Below are 22075 nucleotides of genomic sequence, written 5' to 3'. Positions count from 1 at the left end.
TGGATAACCATGTATGTATTCACACGAAGGCGGTTTTTAAGCGCGGCGCTTTATTATCGAGCACTGTTCGATTTTCGGCGTTGAGCGTTGGCGTCAAATTGAATAGAGCATACGGAACTCCGTGTATCTGTTCTCACAAGCGTTAAAAAAGCGCCGGCGCTGCTGTCAGTTGGCTGTCAAGTGTCAATTTTTGGTGTCAATCGTCAAGATTATTATTCGTTTCACCTTAAAAATGTCAACTTATGCTTACAAATTCCTGAAATATTCAAGCTATATTCAAACAATACGTCGTAAATAGCAAATAAAGTATGGCTTTGCTGAAATGCGTACGTGGCAGTACGACTCACAAGTGATTTTTAAGCGTTCATATGAACACAAATATTGGAAACGGTAAAAAAGCGCCAACGTCGGGTTTTAACGCAACGCTTTTTAAGCTGTCGTGCGAATGGGGCCTAAGCCCCCATTCGCACGACAGCTTTTTCAACGCGCGTTTAAAAAGCGCTTGAATCTGTCCGCACTCTAATTTCGACTTAACGTCCAAGGCTTAAAGTCGAAAATCCAACAACGCTTGATAAAAAGCGCCACCGCTGTCGTGTGAATAAATACACACGTATCCATTTGTGTCATTCAAACGCTTTTTTAACGCGCGTTGAAAAAGCTGTCGTGCGAATGGGGGCTAAGTGTAAATAACATTATTTGCGGTATTTGACACATTATGACTGACGTATATAGAGATGTAACTAACGCAAATCGATTGTCACAGCAAGCGATTACGATTGGATGGCACGTAGACTGAGGTATCGAATTGTGACGTATAATGAATTTTTATTTGAGATTTAAATAAAGCTAGAATTATATGGTTTTCCCGCAAGCTACCGGTCGGTCGGTGTATTTAATACACCGACCGAGTAGGTCGCACCCATTGTCAAAATTGAAACTAACTGGGGATCTATTTTAAAGTTTATTTATGTTATTTCTGTGTCAAATTTGTTGTCTGTTAAGTGACGATAAATAAATCCATATTTACAGTTAATTATCCACGTTTTCCTTATTTTTATTAAAAGAAAAATGAAAAATTCATATCGATTTACTTAGACGACTACCGATTCATAACGGTGGTGTCCGGCCAACCCTAAAATTAAAAAAAAAAAGACGTAGAACGTAAACGTTCGCAGTGCAGTTGTTTTCCTTTGTGATTTCGATGTGCAAAACATTTTACGTAGTATTGCTGTTGTGAGTGACAGACGTCAAATACCGCAAATAATGTTATTTACACTATATATCCTTGTATTTCAGAATGATCTATGTGGTATGTGGTTGCTTATGGCCGTAACACACTATCGCACCGCACCAAGGTCATTGTGCGACGCACCGATAAGTAAGAGCGAGAAAGAGATATCGCTTGCTCGCTCTTACTTACGGGTGCGTCGCACAATGACCTTGGTGCGGTGCGATAGTCTGTTACCACTTTTACCTTTCGTTTTCGTTCGACACTTTGTTCTGGGAAGGACAGAGAAAGGTAGATGAAATATATTCCTGTCGCTATTTTTTTTTGTGTGGCACAAAATACTTTCCTAAAGCCGGTCAAACAATTTTGTCAGTAGAAAAAGGCGCGAAATTCAAATTTTCTATGGGACGATAACCCTTCGCGCCTAAATTTTTTTTAAATTGGCCGTTTATTTCTACTGACGGAAATTGCTTGACAGACTATTTTTAACGCTCACTTTATTTAATATTTAGTATTAAATGTAAGTAAATCAAAGCCACAGCAGGAAGCACATGGACGAGAGTTGCCAAGGATAGAAAGGAATGGAGAAGGTTGGAGGAGGTTGGAGGAGGCCTTTTGCCAATAAGTGGCACACAGACAGGGAAAAAAAATACGCAAAAACTGTAGAAAAAAATGAAATTTACTGTCTGAAATAAAGGATTATTGTAACGGTGCGTGTAACGAAACGTTACACTACCACCTTTCCTATTACTACTGGCACATCCAAATTCTAAATTCCCTTTTTAAATTCAAATCCTTCTTCAAATTCCATTCCTTGATTTTATTTTCAGTTCGATCACACACTCCGATCGATGAACATATTTTTATTTTAACAGAGTGTACTTCCTACATAGTTTTCTAAGTTCTATTTTATTGTAATCGAGATCCAAACAGTTAATACAATATGAAAAGTGCAGTGAATAGTGTGCACGATTACCAAGCGCAACTCCAGATCTATACCCACATCTTAAAGGCACATTAATTGTAAGATTTTAGTAATACTTATCTAAGTTATTTACGAAAGTGTTTATACATATGTGTAACTGCATCACAGGGCTAACCCTTGACCTGTATTGTTACAGGTGCCTTTTTATTAAAATTAATAAATACCCATCGTCGTCCTGGGTCCTGCCTTTGATTTCCACCATCCCATGTGAGACCCCATCAGCTGCCCCCTCACAATTATTACATATTACATTAAATGTAAGTAAGTATGTAATAATAGTAGTTGTAAAGCTGCACCGCAGTTGCTGAGTGCAGGATAGGCGTCAGAGGGTGCCATGCGGGGTAGCGGGCCGGGAGGTAACGGCCAACTTAAAACGAACGGGTAGTATTTGATTTGATTCTTCATCACTACTGAGAATGCAAATCACTATTGTAGTAAAATAGTTCATTATTTATGATTGCTGCGCCCTTGCGGGGTACATATTATGTATGTAATAAATATGATTGCAATAAATGCTATTGACTTTGACTTCGATAGCTGTATCGAAGTCAAAGTCAATAGCACAGTGCAGGCTTTACGTAGGGGCCCACTGATTAACAGTCCGCCGGACGGTATCGGCCTGTCAGTTAGAACAAAATTTCCAACAGTTCCGAACAACTGACAGGCCGATACCGTCCGGCGGACTGTTAATCAGTGGGCCCTAAAACGAAAGTCTAGTGTTTACGCTCCAACCGTTCGAAATCATGAACTAGCACACATAGCACATAGGAGCCGTTAGATTTTTAGCGCAAGGCGTAAATGTGAAGTTTATATATTATGCTTCCGATGTAACTCTAAATAAGATGACAGAACACAGACTTAACTATGGTATATTTGAGTCTGTGTGACAGAACCTACTATGCACAAGGAAACGTACCTACGAGAACGGTAGATGGCAGCACTTGCTTTGTATCGGAAACATTTATGTGCACATGTACATACATGTGCACATATGTTTCCGATACAGACCACAAGATGGCAGACCCTCCAACGCGCACGGTCCCTCTAAACTGTCTAGCACAGACCAAAGAGTACAATAATATATGGCACAAACTTTAACTTCATTTGACAATGTTGACAATGACATGCTTATCTATACGGTTATTGTAAAAATCTTGTTTTAAACAAGTCAAATTACAAATTATCTAAATAAATACAAAATTGTAAAATTGATGGTAACCTTTCGATTCGAGGTACATTTTTGCTGCGTAACTTAAGTAGGTACATCTCGTGGACAAATGGCGTGACTTTAGAACAGCAAGTTTTGGTCCCAGGGGAGCCAGCCCTTGCCCTTATCGGTGAAGCCATGGCGGAGCTATGCGGAAATGTAGGTAGGTACTTACCAACTAATAAAAACCCCATCAGTGACACGAAACTGGCTGTCTTGTGCATTTATAAGTATTTTAATGAGGAGGGAGCAACTTCAACCTACTAGGTTTTTATTTAGTTTCAGCTGTGAAATAATTTGGCTTATAATATTTATTTATTTAAATATATTTAGGTAAGATGACATTCGCGAATCGTAATAAGCAATTAAGCATTCTTATGATTTATTTGTTTTGTTATTTAACAATCTCTTAGTTCGAGTCGGCAAACTTTTGAGAAGCGTAGAGAGCCAACCACACAGTAAGTAGAAACCATATATCAGTTTCGTCAGGAATGTCAGAGAGCCGCAAATGTTGCGTTTTCAAAGAGCTGCACGCGAGCCACGGTTTGCCAAATTCTTTGAATCAAAGTTAACGAAACCCACCGCTCGGAGCTTTCGTACGAACATTTATTCAATCTAGACACTCGGCAGCATGTCAAGCCAAGTTCAAGAAAAAGGAACTGGAGATGCAGCAGGTACAATACCTATACCTACAATTCAATAACTGTATTAACGGGCTAACGTCAAGTCAAAGTTTCACTAGTAGATGAAAAAACCATGCCAATAATTCAATTAGGTACCTATGCACTCTTATCAATATTATAATGTACGTCAGTCGATATTATAATATCATACCTAATTATTATACGAGTACCTACATATGTCTCGTTCGAAAACAATGACAATTTGCCGTAATCACGGAAAATTTTAAAATAAATCTTCAATGAGCAAGCAATTACCACCGCGCTGGTTCTAACCCTACAACGAAGCCTTTATCTCGGACTCGAAAGTTTTCATGTAAGTAGGTATTTACCAATATAGAGTCACATGTAAGGAGTAGGCACCTAAGGAGTCGGCAAGGGTAGGTGACAAGCGTGAAAGCTAGAAGGGTGGCGTATTGTGATGAACCAGCGGAGCATACAACGTGGAGCAGCAAGTACAATGAGCAGCTTTGTGCGCAAGGCGGGCGGCGGCGGGCCGGGAGGGCGGAGGGCGGGCGCGCGCTGTCGGCAGCGCAGTCCGCTTCGCGCAGGACGGGAGCGGTGTTCACTCGGCGGCGCGCCGCGGCGCGACATGCCCAGCTGATGTTTATTTATACCACGAGCTCGGTGGAGGGCGCGCGCGGGAGGCCCTCCCCTCCGCGGCACCACGGTTTCGCGTGATGCAGCCGAGCGAGCTAGCCGACGCCGCGCCCGCCGCTAGCGGAAACCCCCCGCAGCGTGGCCTCAACGGCGGCCGCTTCGATTTTGACGACGGCGGAACTTATTGTGGAGATTGGGAGGATGGCAAAGCTCACGGCCATGGCGTGTGCACCGGCCCCAAGGGCCAGGGCGCCTACGCCGGCTCTTGGCACTTTGGATTCGAAGTTTCCGGCGTCTACACCTGGCCCAGGTGAGAGAGTGACTTCGCCCGGGCCTCGCACATGCCCGAGCGCGAATCGGCGTCCGAAGCCGCTCCAAAAATAGGCTGCTATTAATAATTGAGTTCGGTGTTTCGCTAGAAAACGCGTGTAGCGACGGTGAAAGTGCCTCATGGCCTAATAGCGGCCAAAATATTCATATCGATCTACATATAGGTACCGACTGATAGCGACACGTGATAACAGAGGGTAGCTATCTATCGACTCGTGCTTGCTCTACATCACCAATTAACTGACTTTTACTGTCCAGACATGCCCATTACAGGTTCAATGGAAGTCATGGTACAAATCATTATTTTATTACATCTAATTGAGAACAATTTAGCACGTGCGTTTCTGCTGATGTCTTGGAAAGATTCTAAACTCAGGACACTCAGGTCATGAATCTTTTTACATACTCTAACAAAAAGTAATCAAAGCTTGTCAAGGAATTTAACTTGGTATTGTAGTTGGTAGGTATGTGTTAATTGTGGATTGTTATTATTCTCAACCTACCTATCTAAGGTAACTGTTATTAAAAGACGTGTACATCATGTACAAACTTAAAAAAAAAACGAAACAAACGACTGAGAACATAAACATAAATATCTACAGAACTAGGTATTTGATATTAACTTTATTTATTTTATTTTGAATGTGAGTAGGATGTTCAGACCCGATGTACCAATACCTTTATCTCGGACTTCAATACTTCATCTAGGTATACCTACAGTAACTATGGCTCAGTCAGAATGCATCTCAGTGCCAGGCCTTCCGGCTATTTCATCCAGCTAGCGGCTGCTCCAATGCAACCCACTTTCGTCGGGTCATTGATCCATTGAAACATGGGATTTCCCGACATCACTAATAATCTTATTAATAAATACATACATACAGGCTTCATGTTTGATCCACAAATGTAATACCCAATACCTAATTAAATGTATGCCTCTACCTACATTTAATCAATTGTTCTTTTCTTTTTACTGAGGTGTGCCAATAAAGAGTATTCTATCTATCTATCTACCCTGTAAATAACAACATGATGCAGTGGAAACTGAATGCATAACATACCTACTCGTATATTATATTCACGCATATTATTAATTCATTAGCTACAATCCTGACCTGACACACCTTTTTTGTATTATGTTCAGCTCTTCATACGTACTGGCTGTCGGTTAAGGACCACCTCTTGACCAAACCTTTTGGTTTATTCTTCCTGGTCTAAATATATGAATGAAAATTAAAACGATTAAGGTAAACGTACTAGTGCTCGACATGCTAATGCCCAATAGATGACACCCTGCTGTCACCTCTATTGGCAATGTTTCAAGTTTCAAGATGACATATGTACTGGGACCACGTCGAGCACCAGTACGTTTACCTTACTGAAGTACTTCCAATGCCATCTAGTACATGTCATATCGGATATTAATCGGTAATCTGAGAGCCAGCAGTATTATTGTTTCGCACTAGAACTAGAAGGATATTGTTTACCCAGTGCAGATTGATTTACTTACCAGTTAACTATGAGCTGTATCTATTTACATACATCTGCTCGCGCTATTATTTCGAGATGGAAGAGTCTACGTGGCGATTGGGGCTAATTCCACTATCGTTCTTCACAAACAAGAACTGCTGTAATTGTTTGTAAGTAAATATTTACAACACATACATGTCACTACATACCTTTAATCATGAAATATTTGGATCAGATACATCAGGAATAATAGTAATAGAATCATCAAACCAGCCCCAAAGTAATATTCATATAGGTACACTAAATTCTTCTATATGACAATTCTGTTCATTAGATAAATATTTACCAAATTTCACAAAACTGTATCTAGGCGCCTACTCTATGGCTTCAAGCGTAGGTATAAATAATTCTCACAATCGGTTAAAAATTGCGGATTTCTCAGGTAAATAAACTTTGTTTCTTATACGTCTTCTTGGAACAACAAAACAACAACACAAGATGAGAACAAAACGAAACCGTTTTGCTTCAAGGACAAAGTTTTTAAAGCCTCTCAAGTCCACCTCGGGGCTTAGGATGATTAAATTGAATTTGCTAAGCCTATATTCTCCGTAGGTACCTATACTATCTAGGAATGCATAGGAACATTCCTAATCCTATTTGTATATGTAATAAATAAAGCCGTATTTATTGCATTAAGTGTAATTTATTTCATCTAAGATATAGGTTAGTCTTGTAAACCTAATTCATTCACATAATTATACACTATCTAATAACTATTATCTCAGGCAGTGTTAAACTAACTTTTTCATATCTCATGCTCTGAAAGTGGGTCGTTGTTGTTCTAAAAAGTGCGCAGAAAGTGATACGTTTCTGCTCTAGCGCAGGAAAATGGTGTACTCCTCTTCGTCCCCGTCCCACAAGCAACTGGGTGGAAGCAAAATGGAAAAATAGTGTCCTTATTTCCCCGCTTGGAACAATTGGTAATTGTTCAATTTTACTAATCCCGTATTGAATTTTTTTCATCGAAAATGATGTAAGTAAATTATTAAAATAAATTATTCTTGATTTCTTATAATGAATTGTATTTACTCGATTACATAAGGATAACGTAACCAAAAGGAATACACCAAAAATATTTTTTTTTAAACCTTACACTTGCGTAAATGAGCAAAGGCAGAATCTTATACAGCCACAGTTAAACGTTTGTACATTATTAAATAGGTTTTTAAAGTTATTTAGCACTATATTCATGAAAATAAAATTAAAACACAACATAAAAATTGCTTATTTCATTCATCATTCATCAATTCCTATTAAAATATTAAATTTTAAAATATTTTTAGTGCGGTAGTCTGTTACGGCTTTTAGAACTAAAATGTATAAATTAAAAAGTAACCGGCATCCCGCTGATTTTCATACTACATATTAATAATGAACAAATCAATTTAAAATACTGCAGTTCCTGAAAATATATTTTTTCGTAAATATTGCAATGTAAATGTTTTTCGCTAGGGGTTATTTATCTTCACACATGTAAAGTCTCCGACTGCAAGTAAGTCCTAATGAATAAAATCATGGCCGTAAGTCTATTAGGCAAGTAGTTGAATTACTGATTTTGCAAAATTGTCGTGTTTGGTTTCCTCGCATTCGATATGAAAAGTAGAGTGTTTAACTCGGGTGAAAGGCACCATTTCCGTCTCGGACTATTGGCGCTCTCACTGCGTTCGAGCGCCAAAGTACCTCGACAGAAATGGGTGCCTTTCAACCCTTGGTTAACAATCTACTATTGTTATGCATTTCTGAAGAGCTACGAGTAGGCAACATTTCGCTGGCCCAATATTACAGGGTTCTATGTTACATTTTCAAGATAGTTGAAATTCGACTTAATGTCACTATGACAATGTTCAAATTTCAGTTCGATAAAAGTGAAACATAGAACCCTGTAATATTGGGCCAGCGATTTGTTGATTTGTTTGTGCATAGAACCTTTTATCATTTTGGATTAGCAACTACGCTTCAGTACATTTAATGCCATCGATGTTAGTAGGCGAATTTATTAAAGTTTACTATGATAAAAAGACAAAAACATTTTCGATGACGGTATTCGTTTCGAATTTACTTAACGGCAACGGTAGCGTGCAGAATGATACCACACGTTGGTCGCTCATGACAACCTCCACGCCGGGACAGAGGTGGAAAATCCCAGAGTTGCACCCCTCAGGTTGCCTTCGCGCTTTTTATAAAGGTGGTGTTCCTCTCAGCTACCACCCCGCCGCCGGCGCCTGCCAGCAGTGGCAAACACCCCGCCCGCCCTCTCTACAGGCTCTCTTCTTAGGCAACTTACGGGGTCCGCAGTTTTATACAGGGCAGAGACATTCTAGTAGCTCCGCGGCAAGCCACTCAGACCAAAGGCCAGCCAGCCGACACTAGGAAGTTTTCTCCCTCGTTGAGAGTACTCCTTGGACCCTCCAACTCAACTCCCTCCCCTCCTGACAGGACATTGGCAGCACCGGTAAGAAGTCATATCGCTTAAGTACTGATGCCCCCGGGGCGTGTGCAAGAACCCTTCCCTTTCTCCCGGATTAATCGGGTCAAGAAATAATGAGAAGGGAGGCACTCTAGGACGTTTCCCGTCATAACTCCCCGTGTTGTCCTTTGCCTAAATTTAAATAAGCTATAATATATTCAAGTCTAATCTGATTGTAAGTGCGTTTTCTATGAGCACTTTTTTATTCGTTAGATTAGATATTACATTATAAATATACCCAGTCACAGGATATTCTTCAGTGCTGACGAAAAAACTGAAATTCATCACATAGCCCCCATATTTAGCACCACATAGGCTTATAATTCTGTTTTCCTTCTTATAAAATTGCCTCTTTACGCAGGTGCTGCGCATGACCGCAGTCGGACTGATGGTTACCCTTTTCAGGTCAAGTTTCAGGGCAGTTTTCAGGTCAGGGCACGTGTTCGATGTTCACCCCATTGAACTTACGTTCTAAGAAAGCAACAAGTTGCCTGAGAAACCTTAATTCTTAATGGACCGCCTATGCTTACATTGCATAATGTGATTCTATAGGACACATTCAGAAAAACATGATTTTCAGTGAACTAGGTGTAATCTATCCCACCAAAAACATAAATGTAAAAAAGGAGAGCCAAGTTCAATACATAAATTATGTTTGGCTGTGGGCTTCGCCGCAAAAAGAATGGAGATCTAAATGAGTGCCAACTTCTATGCAAAATCCAAATATGTATTTATAGGAACAAAATAACATTATAAACAAGTATTAAACTCTATTTCTTTGCTTTATTGGATACCTATAACAATTGCTGTTATTTAAAAAAAATGTGAGATCTTAAAGTAGGTTAGATTTGACTTGGCCAGTTTTCATTACATCAGTCATTTTATAAAGTTATTCAACATATATATATATATATATATATATATATATATATATATATATATATATATTTTGTAATTCTGATAAAAACTGGCCAAGCCAAATCTAACCTACTTTAAGATCTCACATTTTTTTTTAAATTACAGCAATTGTTATAGGTATCCAATAAAGCAAAGAAATAGAGTTTAATACTTGTTTATAATGTTATTTTGTTCCTATAAATACATATTTGGATTTTGCATAGAACTTGGCACTCATTTAGATCTCCATTCTTTTTGCGGCGAAGCCCACAGCCAAACATAATTTATGTATTGAACTTGGCTCTCCTTTTTTACATTTATGTTTTTGGTGGGATATCAATACTTTTTGTAAAGAAAACTAGGCAGGTATTGAGATTTAATGTTTTTTCTTGTGTTTCTGCTGCATGGTTTTTACTTCTGTTCTTTGTATAATTATGTGGTGCCGCGCGCCGCCGGCGACACACCGTTGGCCGGTTGTTTATAGTGTCCGACCGAAACATGTTTTTTTGCCGAAACCGAAACCGAATGTTCGGCTTTGCCTCTAGTTTCGGCCGAAACCGAAACTTTTGTAGACTTGTTAAAATCGTTGAAAAAATGTCATAATATCGCTTTTACACACATATTAAGGGGCTGTCAACACCCAATGTCCTTGAAATTGATGTTACTTAAGCAGTTTTTTTAAGAAAATTACTATAGTTAGACCAAGATAATTCTGCAACGATTTTGATAACACACGCAGTGCAAGTGTTATTTTAAACGTCAAAACTTCTATGAAATTATGACGTATAAATAACATTTGCACTAGTTGCACTGCGTATGCTATCAAAATTATTGCAGAATTTTCTTGGTCTAACTCTATTCATTCACCAGTTAAGCTAACATGTAGATACAGGGTCAACCAAAAACGCGAGCGCAGCGAGCGCGAATTTTTTGTTGACAATATCGCAAAGCCGGGTACCGATCTTCACCTGGGCCTAAACGTCCGAAGTGCCCCAGTGAGGCGAACTTTCATGCGAAGTCAAAGCCGTGCTTCAGGCTTCAAGATAAGTAGTTGAGCACAGACTCCAGCCAATGTCCATTGTATTAAAAAGCGAGATATTTCCTTGAGCGCTGGTGGCCTAGCGGTAAGAGCGTGCGACTTTCAATCCGAAGGTCGCAGGTACTAACCCCGGCTCGTACCAATGAGTTTTTCGGAACTTATATACGAAATATCATTTGATATTTACTATTTGCTTTTCGGTGAAGGAAAAACATCGTGAGGAAGCCGGACTAGTCCTGATAAGTCCTAGTTTACTCTCTGGGTTCGAAGGTCAGTCTGATGGCCGTCGCTTTCGTAAAATCTAGTGCCTACGCCAATTCTTGGGATTAGTTGTCAATTGGACCCCAGGCTCCCATGAGCCGTGGCAAAGATTCCGGGATTACGCGAGGAAGATCATGAGTTTTCTTATTATTCCTTTGCCCAGGCCCAGCAACATGCGACAGTGCTATCTCATTTACTCCGATACAATTAGACAGTGTACGCGTTACAGGTATTAACAGCCTCTTAAGACTACGTGACCGTCCAGTATAATAAACCAATTAATCTCTGTACCTATAAGTAAATGAATCAGTATACATATTAATATTGTTGTCCTACTTATTCCCCAACTTTTAGTCTTTGTCACATAGTTTAGTTTCATAGTACGAAGTACCATTTTGTAAGTTTCGGCACGGCCGAAAGGTTCGGCCGTTTTTTGGCCGAAACCGAAACTACAGCCGAAACATGATTTTTTGGCCGATACTGGCCGAAACCGAAACCGAACCTTCGGTCGGACACTAGTTGTTTAGCGCGTATTACAAGTTTTTTGTATGGGGACACCACTTATTTTTTGACTTAACTTTATTTTTATATTTCTTTTATATAGCAAATATAATAATACATATATTGGGATAGTTTCAAATATCTGCTTGTTACGGTTCCAACGCTACAATAAAAAATATTTTTTTGTATAGGGACCCCCCCCCCCTATATTTTAACTTTTTTTTTATTTTTAGGTTTTTTCCTGCTTACACACAATTACCGAGATGGATTCAAAATTTCATCCTTCTAGGTCATATGGAAGTAGGTTAGGTTTAGGTACTATATGTCAGTCACAATAAAAAAAAGTTTTGTATGGGGACCCCCCCTATTTTTTAACTTTTTTTTATTTTTAGATTTTTTCCTACGCTTACACACAATAACCGAGCTGGATTCCAAATTTCATCCTTCTAGGTCATCTGGAAGTAGGTTAGGTTTAGGTACTTATATGCCAGACACAATAAAAAATGTTTTTTTTTGTATGGGGGGGGACCCCCCCTATTTTTTAACTTTTTCTTATTTTTAGATTTTTTCTACGCTTACACACAATAACCGAGCTGGATTCCAAATTTCATCCTTCTAGGTCATCTGGAAGTAGGTTAGGTTTAGGTACTATAAGTCAGTCAGTCAGTCCCAAAATTTACGACTTTTTGACCTTCATATCTTTATAACCGTTTGAGCTAGCTTCATGAAATTTGGGCTTCTAGATGTCCTTATGGATATAATTAAACACATGTAGTTTTATGTGTTTACGTTAAAGATGTTTTGAGTTATAGAAGGGTCAAAAGTGGCACCAAGTGGTTCGTGTAATGTTACACTCGGCGCTGGCTAGCCAGTTCCTTTGCTTGAACTTGGCTTGACACGCTGCCGCGTGTCTAGATGTGTAAATCACACCTTTAATGGAGGAGGTTCCACTAACAAACAACCACTCTTTTTACTATCGCTACTTTCATATAGGCATACATTTATGCAGACTGTTATAAACTCTTAAAGGCGACTCCCATGTCAATGTAGAATATTCATGGACCGAGATACAAAAAGCTTTTTATTGTTACGTTTACAATTAGTACAAATTATAATCACAAGTCCATTAAAACAATAAACTCAAACTATCTATTTTAATATTTACGACTTTGACGAGTATCTATCAACAAATCTACACCTTTACTCATCTTATAATTTTAAATTTCTATAGGTTCTACAATTTCTTGTAGGGCTATACTACCCTCTATAGTCTATAATATGTATAGTTATACCGAGTAACCTATATGGGCTAGGTAATCTAGGTATATGACATGCCTACAACATAGGTAGATAGATAGATAGATAAATCGTAGCGCTACGCCGTAGATACTCGTAGCGTTTTCCCATGTCACAACAACAACAACGTAACTTTTATTAACTGGAATAATATTACTCACATAGCTTGGGTACGGTCACAGCTGTCTACCCGATACAATTTTGTACAATAATACGTTTTAAAGTTATAAATTGTATGGAGATGACAGTTGTCACCTTACCCAAGCTATGTGAAAAATGCTATAGTAAGGTATGTTGTTTTTTTTCGCCTTCGAAGAAGTTTGTAATGATACGTTATAATGTTAGGGGTGAGTATATAATATATATTATGTACCTTTTAACCTTTTCGTCCCCACGTCAATGAAGTAATTACGATTATCTTTTGGCGTCGAGACCCTTGGCCCGTTCTTTTGGATAATTTAAGGAATTATCCAAAAGAATAGCAGACGCCACCGGTGATTGTAGAGCTGGCAGCTTCCTCGCACGAAGAATAAGTATTGCGATACAGCGAGGAAATGCTGCCAGCATCTACGCGGCACCATGCCACAAGGGAATATTTTTTAGTTATTTATTATTTTAAGATTAGCTTTATTTATTTTTAGATTTAGTTTTTAAGTTTTATAGGTTAGTTACTTAATTATGTTTTATTTATAGGTATATTAAGTTTGTATGCAATAGGTTACCATATATTGTCATCAACGCCATGTCAAAACTTGCACGTAAACAAACCTGACCCAATCCACGACTTGATATGTAGTTGTGCGCGACAACGTGCGCCCGATCATTCTATATTGAGCCCTAAAAATTGTTTTTTATAGTCATTGGTCGCTTACTTTTTATAGTTTCCGATTATTGGTTATATCGTTACTGCATACAATCGGCACGGTTGATCTTTAGGCCATAGGCACAGAATAAATAATAGTACTAGGTACAGAAGACTCACTCTCTAACAAAACGCGTCTGTTACGATCAGGACAGATATTATGGCCGCTAGTTGGCGACAGCGCCACGCGCGGCTGATGGCTAACCACCAAAATTGGTGTGGAACGGATGTACTTTCAGCTACCTGTACGGTTACCATCAGTTTGTCACTGACATAAACGCCGTCGAGAATGTAATTTACTTTCTATACATCTCGCTCGCACTCGCATATTAGTGCAAACGGGATGTATAGAAAGTAAATTACGTTCTCGACGGCGTTTATGTCAGTGACAAACTGATGGTAACCGTACTGTAGCAAAGCGACGAAATCGCGGAGTGAGCCACGCCTGCCATTGGCATTAATTTGACCCGTAGCACCAAAAAAAAAAAGGAGAGAAGTTATGTCGTCATCTTTTTATTGTATGGGATAAAAAAAAATTTTGTTCAGAAACCTATCGTGTGTGGTATTAAAAATATATCACATCATTACCAGAGCTCGGCGGGGGTGAGCTATTTGCCTTATAATGTGACGTAAGACATGTCAAATTATAAGGTAAATGGCTCATCCCCGCCGAGCTCTGATCATTACATTACAGTAATTTTTTAAAAATTAGAATAAAAATTATTTTCAAAACATACCAAGTTTGAGCTTCTCCAGATACAATACCTTTCAATTTTTTTTTTGTAAAATATACCTCAAATTATACCTAATATCCTCATATCTAAAGCCTGACCAGGAATATATGATCATGCGCCATGTTGCGGAATTTTATTGGAACTAATTTCTTACACTGGCAATAATTTTAATGATAGGTTGTCACTGTTGTCAGTGTCATTGTGGCGGTTTAATTGAATAATACTTAAGTGTTGAATATTCCACTTCCTCGAGCAAATTCCATCAAGCAGTGAGGGCAACAATGGATCGAGACCGATGGAGACAGCTGATCAAGGATGTGAAACCTAGTGATCACGATCCTCAGGAATGAGGGAACGACTGAAGAGAGAGAGTTGAATATTAAATAATATATGACAAAAATGCCCAAAACTATACATAATCAAGAGCGAAACATTGTAGTAGGAGATCCCACATATATGGTCGACCTCCACCAATCTGTCTGACGGATGAAACTATGAAAATATGAAAGAAAATATGTTCCAGAACATAAATAAATAGGGTTGCCTAAAGAAATATGGTCAAGGCTATTTTTAAGAAATTTTTGAAAAAAATTTTTTTGGCAAATTTCACGATTTGTCTGACGAACGAAATAAGTTTCAATGGAAAGTATACAACTTGTACAACATAAATCAACTAGGTTACCTATCTTTTTCCGGTCACTATTATGTGGTTGCCGTGTTTAAAGAGGTGATTTTATATCGATAATTGCACTCATCTGTCTGACGCTTGAATTATACATCAAAATGATGGTAATTTTATTGCAAATACAACGGCATAGGGTTGCCTGCGAAAATCCGGTCACAAATAAGGGTTGCCAGGCTTTTAGTTAAAATAAGAAGGGAAAACTTTTAGTGATAACTCATAAACGGCTTAACTGATCAAGTTTGTTTTAATTTTATTTGATTGAGTTTTTTAAGCACTATTTATGTGATTTTTTCTATATTTTTTGGACTGATGATTCAAAAGTTATAAGGAAAAACCTTTTATTTTTCTTTCTAAACGATTATTTCCGAAACGATTAACTTTATCAAGAAATGTTGTTCAAAGACCCCTATTTATTTTGTTATTTTGAAAGGCCTATCCAACGACACCCCACATTATAAGGTTGAAACGGTAAAAAAATTGTCACACACATTTTGTTTCTTTCAAAGCGATTATTTCCCAAAATATTCACTTTATCAAAGAATACTCTTCTAAAACCCCTATTCATTTTGAGAGATCTTTCTAACAACATCCCACACCATAGGGTTGACACGAAAAAAAAATCCTCACGTACATTTTGTTTCTTTCGAGGCGATTATTTCCTAAAATATTCACTTTATCAAAAAATGTTTTAAAAAAACCGTATTTATTTCAAAAGACCTATCCAACGACATGTCACACTCTAGAATTGAAGCGAAAAAAATGGTGACATATATTTTTTTCTTTTTTTTTCGTTTGATACCTATGTTGTAAGATGTCATTTGATATGAGTTTAAAAAAAAATAGGGTTATTCAAAAAAACATTTTTTGATAAACTGAATATTTTAGGAAATAATCGCCTCGAAAGAAACAAAATGTACGTGAGGATGTTTTTTCGTGTCAACCCTATGGTGTGGGATGTTGTTGGAAAGGTCTTTCAAAATAAATAGGGGTTTTAGAAGAACATTTTTTAATAAAGTGAATATTTTCGGAAATAATCGCTTTGAAAGAAACAAAATGTGTGACAATTATTTTATCGTTTCAACCTTATAGTGTGGGGTGTCGTTAGATAGGCCTTTCAAAATAAATGGGGGCATTTAAACAACATTTCTTGATAAAGTGAATCATTTCGGAAATAATCGTTTAAAAAGAAAAAAAAAGGTTTTTTCCTTCTAACTTTTGAACCATCTGTCCAAAAAATATGGAAAAAATCATGAAAATAGTGCTTAAAAAACTCAATCAAATAAAATTAAAACAAACTTGATCAGTTAAGCCGTTTATGAGTTATCGCTAAAAGTCTTCCCTTCTTATTTTAATTAAAAGCGTGGCAACCCTTATTTGCGACCGGATTTTCACAGGCAACCCTATACCATTGTATTTGCAATAAAATTACCATTCAAGCGTCAGACAGATGAGTGCAATCATCGATATAAAATCACCTCTTTAAACACGGCAACCACATAATAGTGACCGGGAAAAGATAGGCAACCTAGTTGATTTATGTTGTACATGTTGTATACTTTCCATTGAAACTTATTTCGTTCGTCAGATCGATCGATCAAATCGGTGAAATTTACCGAAAAAAAATTTTTTTCAAAAATTTATTAAAAATAGCCTTGACCATATTTCTTTAGGCAACCCTATTTATTTATGTCCTGGAACATATTTTCTTTCATATTTTCATAGTTTCATCCGTCAGACAGATTGGTGAAGGTCGACCATATGTGGGATCTCCTACTATTGTAAATAATGTAAATAATAAACTGCTGGAAAAGAACCGTTCGGGAAATTAAACTATTTCGCTACGAAACATTTCCAAATTAACATCAGAGCTGACAGGTAAACAAATCAAAATAAAATGTCATTATAGTCTGGTTATTACGACTTGGTTATTGTAGTGTTATGTTATACAAGCGAGAAAATACTTAAGTAATGTAACAAAAAGATGTGTTTGAAAAATAGTTGGTATGGGCAAAGATATACGTAACATTTTCATTTTTAGTTTTAATCTTGCGTCGATAGATGGCAATAAATGTACAGTGACTACAAAATTTACTATGACAATAACTCTCTATACAGTCTATTCTCTTTGCTATGGGCTTTGGAGACGATCAATTTTGTTCATTAACAATGTAGCAGACCCTATGTAAGGTAATTTAGACCTATGTGTGACGCGTAAGAAAATACTTGAATTTTATACGGTAAAAACCGACATAAAAAAAATGTGCACACCGAATATTTGGATTCTGATTATGATTAAGTGAATAAAAGTATATAAGTCAAAATAACGAGTTGCCAATCTACATTGTTCAGACTATACTCAACTGTTGCCATATAAATGAGAATAATAGCGCCCTCTTGACAATGATCATATATATTCCTGGTCAAGCTTTAACCCTAAAAAAGCAACTTTGAAAATATTTACATTGAGTTTATTTTTCAATGTTTTAATTTTACAAAGTGTGATAATACCCCTGTCGAATTACTCAATATACGAGTATAATCTACTACTCAATCTGGAGAAGCCCAAACTTGGTATGTTTTGAAAATTATTTTAATTCTAATAAAAAAATAAAATAATGATGTGATATATTTCTGGAATTGGCTCAGAAAGCCCTTTCATTTAATACCACACACGATAGGGTTCAAAACAATTTTTTTTATCCCATACAACAAAAGATGACGCCATAACTCCTCTCCTTTTTTTTTTGGTGCTTCGGGTCAAATTAATTCAAATGTCCTAAAGATCAATCGTGCCGATTTTCATACCTTTAACACCATTTGCAGCATTTTACTGAATTTCAGGGTGTACCGCTATCACTACTAGCGCCCTTAATCCAAAGCTACCTACTTAGTGGATTGATTTTACAAACTTATTGTTGATACCTAATAATAATTTATAACCCATCCACATCGCTGCGTAATATGGCTATGCTATGGCTACATAATTAATACATAGAGTACACATACACTGGTAGTTAAAATTTCTAATTTACTCTTTCAAGGTCACCGTTTGTTAGAACGCTACAGCTAAGATTGTGTTGTTATATAAATATTAATAAACTGCTCGTTTCACCGCCCAGTTATGAAAGCCTATTCTGATTTAAAAAATCTTATTGTTTTGATAAGACCTTGGCGATGGATCACGCCGATTGGTGCGAAGGAAATGTACTGGAAGTCGTGTCATTAGCCGTCTCGCTCGCGCCTATTAGTGTGCATGAGATGCTCTGTGAGCCATGTATTAGAGTGTATTGACTAATAGTGCGTTTTCAGACTAGTGCATTCTCCACCGGAAAGGATTATAAGAGGACCAAAACCACACCAAATTGATAAATCAGAATCTGCATTTGAATTGAATTTTGAATTGTTTTATAACGCTTGACCAAACTCGAGCGACCGTTTGACTCAACCTAACTAACATAATAAGACTGTGAACCTAAATTTGTAACAGTTTTCGCCTCAGACAACCCTAGTCTGAAGTCCACAAACGATTAATCCTCTGGAGCTGCAATCTGTAAAAAAATTAGTACTTATATTTAATTGTTAGTAGAATTAAGTTAAGAAAATGTTTTAATTAAATTTAAAATTAGGCATGGTTCTGATGTTCATCAAAACTACCTAGATGTAAGATTTATTTGCAATGCCCTAACAGGGTGCCATGTGTTCTCACAACCTTTTACTGAACAACACTTACCATGGTTTCGCAATAAAGAATTCTATTCTATTCTAGGTACTAGTCTCTGTCTCTCTGATGGCATTCAAAAATACTTACACGTAAATTTGGCTGTACGTTTGTATATACTTACGCATAAAGGTAAATAGTTGGAATTCCGACCAAATTAATTAGATTAGCAGTCAATATACCTATTAATTTTTAACTTTTTATTTCCAACGGACGGGATTTGCTTCAGCCGACAGCCAACGATTGTGATTGGATTTAAATACATAAAGTACCTATTCAGCGCTTAAGCAGCCTACCTCTTCAATTTATTCGTTGTCTTATTTTTTATCATCTCAGTAAAAATCTTGGGCTTGACCCTATTTGACTTGTCAATGTGAGAGGGCTTGACATGGCTACCTCAGAAAACATTTACAGATAACTACTTATCTATAAATGTTTTCTAGACATAAAGCTCCAAGAACTAAATTAGCGAAAACAACGTAGTTGCGTTAGCCATGGTGTGGTGTGACCTCTATTCAAGATTCTAAACGATCGATAGATCTGACTACTGTACACTATCAGACATTTACATTAAAGGACGCGCCTGCAAAGTGAACAATTATGTGTCACCCTACGAAGTTAGTACTGTTACAATTAGTTTAGCGACTCGTCCTCGTTAGTGAGCTCAAGGCTACCTTTTACAACTGAAGTCTGTTGATATAACTTGTAATATTCAGTTACGCTACCGCAGAATGTGTAACAGGCGCGATATAAATAGAGGTTAAGCTCGCTTGTTCCGACGTTCCGAGCGGGGAACAGACCACTCCATTATCTTGCCGCAACTAATAAAAACAGAAAGAAATTTTATGTATAATGTATTTATGTATCGTTTACTGAATGTATTATATCACGAAGTAATATTTGATTATCAATGAATGTAGGTATATGTCTTAACAACAGGTAGATTAGATGACATAACAATAAAATTTAATAGGTAGGTCGATAAGAGTTGGCACGAGATTTGTAATGAACTGCTTGACGCTTGACAAAATGCCGCACGTACGGATATGATGGTCGTTCTTGTCTACGTGACAGCGTGATAAAACGGTGTCCGTCATTTTCTATCCCGCGGTGTTAAAAAGTGACAGTTATTTTTTCACGTGGATAAAACTATCCATAATACGCCTGCAGCTTTATTTACCTACGTACTTGTACGGTTAGAATAACTACAATAAAACAAAGAAATTATAATACCCCGTGCGTCATATCGTGTAAATATGGTCATTATTATTATATGAGCCGTCGACGTTGCACATAATTATGCAAGCAAAAAAATATTACCTAGCAATTAGGAAAATGCATTTAGTGTTTTCGCCAGGTGAAATGTGAAATGTGAAGGGTATTTAAATACAAATGTTTGTTTCAGTATACCCTCATTTTCGTATTTAATTTAAACAAATTGAATTTGATACGTAATAGAAACATTCCTATGAGTGTAGGTACGTGCGCTATCTTCAGTCGTAAATAATGTCTGGAAATACATTCCCTATTGGCCAATCTGTCGGTTCCTAAGTGTTCATTATTATAGTACTTCATCCTGAATTTCGTGATTTGTTAAAACGTTACGTTATAAGTTTTTTTTAAAGTACACTTCATTTCGCCATGCACGTCGTGTATTAGGCATTATACATTCATGTCAAACATCCACCTCATTTTACCGAATAAGTAGGTGCAGATTTCAGCTGGCTTAATCCCTTTGTTAATTGTGAATCGGTATTTGCCAATCTTACACCTACTTAAATCCTTTAAGGTCAGGTGGGATAAGGGAAACATACTTTATTTTTCTTGGGGTAAGAGAAACCGTATGAGAAAAATCGTATAAAAATATTTACGTAGAGGATCTACGTAAATATTTTTAAGTTAATTTTATTTATGAATTAGCCATTGACGTATAATATCTAAGGACGGGCACTACGGGCACTAAAAATGGTACTAGTTCAGCGGTGTTACTCACGAATTCCAGCCAATCGTGTAGTCTAACGCAACTAGTTGCGACCAATAGCGCACGTAATGCGAACTCATCAACCAATTGCGCGCGTGATGCGAACTCATCAACCAATCGCGTTGTAGCGGTGTCACACCGCTGTACTGGCCCCTGTCATGCCTCATTATTATTGCCCGTAAAGCCAGTCCCTATAGATATCTATGTCAATGGAATTAGCTTTATTTTTAGTACAGTGAAACCTGGATAAGTGGGATCTCAAGGGACGAGCAAATTTGTCTCACTTAAAGAGGTATTCCAGAGGTTATTTCAGTTATAGAGGTGGTAAATAAGGTATTTTATAAACATTATGTATGAGTTGTAATCTTTAACAATAAATAAAGGTAAAATAAGTCAGTTTGTAAGTCAGTTGAATTTATTTTGAATGATTATACTTCTACAAAGGATAGATTTTGTTAAATTAAATTTAAAATGGACTTCATTGAGTCTTAGAACTTTAATAATTGAAAATATTTTTTTTTTGTTTTTCGTTTTGATAGTATTAACTACCTACTTAAACTAACTAAATAAAACTTGAAGTCGTTTAGACACAATTAACCAAATGCGGAATTTTTGGATAGACTAAAGAGTTAGTAAAAATAGAAAAATTGATCTGCAATAAAGTCCAAATTAGAGAGGTCATAGATTGACGTTATCTCAGATACAGAGGTCAATTCCTATAACATTCTAAAAAAACAACGAAGTAAATGTAATCTTTCAAACATAGTCTCAGTAAAAGAGGTAAAATACACTCTCTGTCTCAATAATAGAGGTAAATTTGACTATAAAATCGAAACAACTAATCCCAGTTATAGAGGTCTGTTTTATCTCACTAACAGAGGTAATTCAGTGCTAAAGTGTCGGGACCGCACCACGAGTCCCAGCTATAGAGGTTTCCCACTTATCCAGGTCCCACTTAACCAAGTTTCACTTTATTATTATTTAATTTAGTTTTTAATATCTTTAAGTATCTCTAACTGTTTATTTTCCCTACAAGTGTCCACCTTCTCCCATCGTTACTCTTACCCCACATGA

At 37.1% G+C, this 22075-nt stretch overlaps 1 protein-coding gene across 1 annotated transcript in view; it reads left to right on the top strand.

Moving 5' to 3' along the window:
• The first annotated feature begins 4649 nt into the window (after positions 1–4649).
• LOC134790341 (junctophilin-1-like) overlaps positions 4650–22075 on the top strand; it is a 97707-nt gene continuing 80281 nt past the window's right edge. Inside the window, exon 1 of the mRNA XM_063761108.1 lies at positions 4650–5010. Coding sequence (XP_063617178.1) covers positions 4781–5010 — 230 coding nt within the window. The 5' untranslated portion in view covers positions 4650–4780. The remainder of the gene's footprint in view (positions 5011–22075) is intronic.

Source organism: Cydia splendana, chromosome 5 (genome assembly GCF_910591565.1).
Source record: "Cydia splendana chromosome 5, ilCydSple1.2, whole genome shotgun sequence".
Lineage (NCBI taxonomy): Eukaryota > Metazoa > Arthropoda > Insecta > Lepidoptera > Tortricidae > Cydia > Cydia splendana.
Note: the sequence above shows the minus strand (reverse complement) of the source record. Positions and strands in the feature narration are given on the sequence as shown.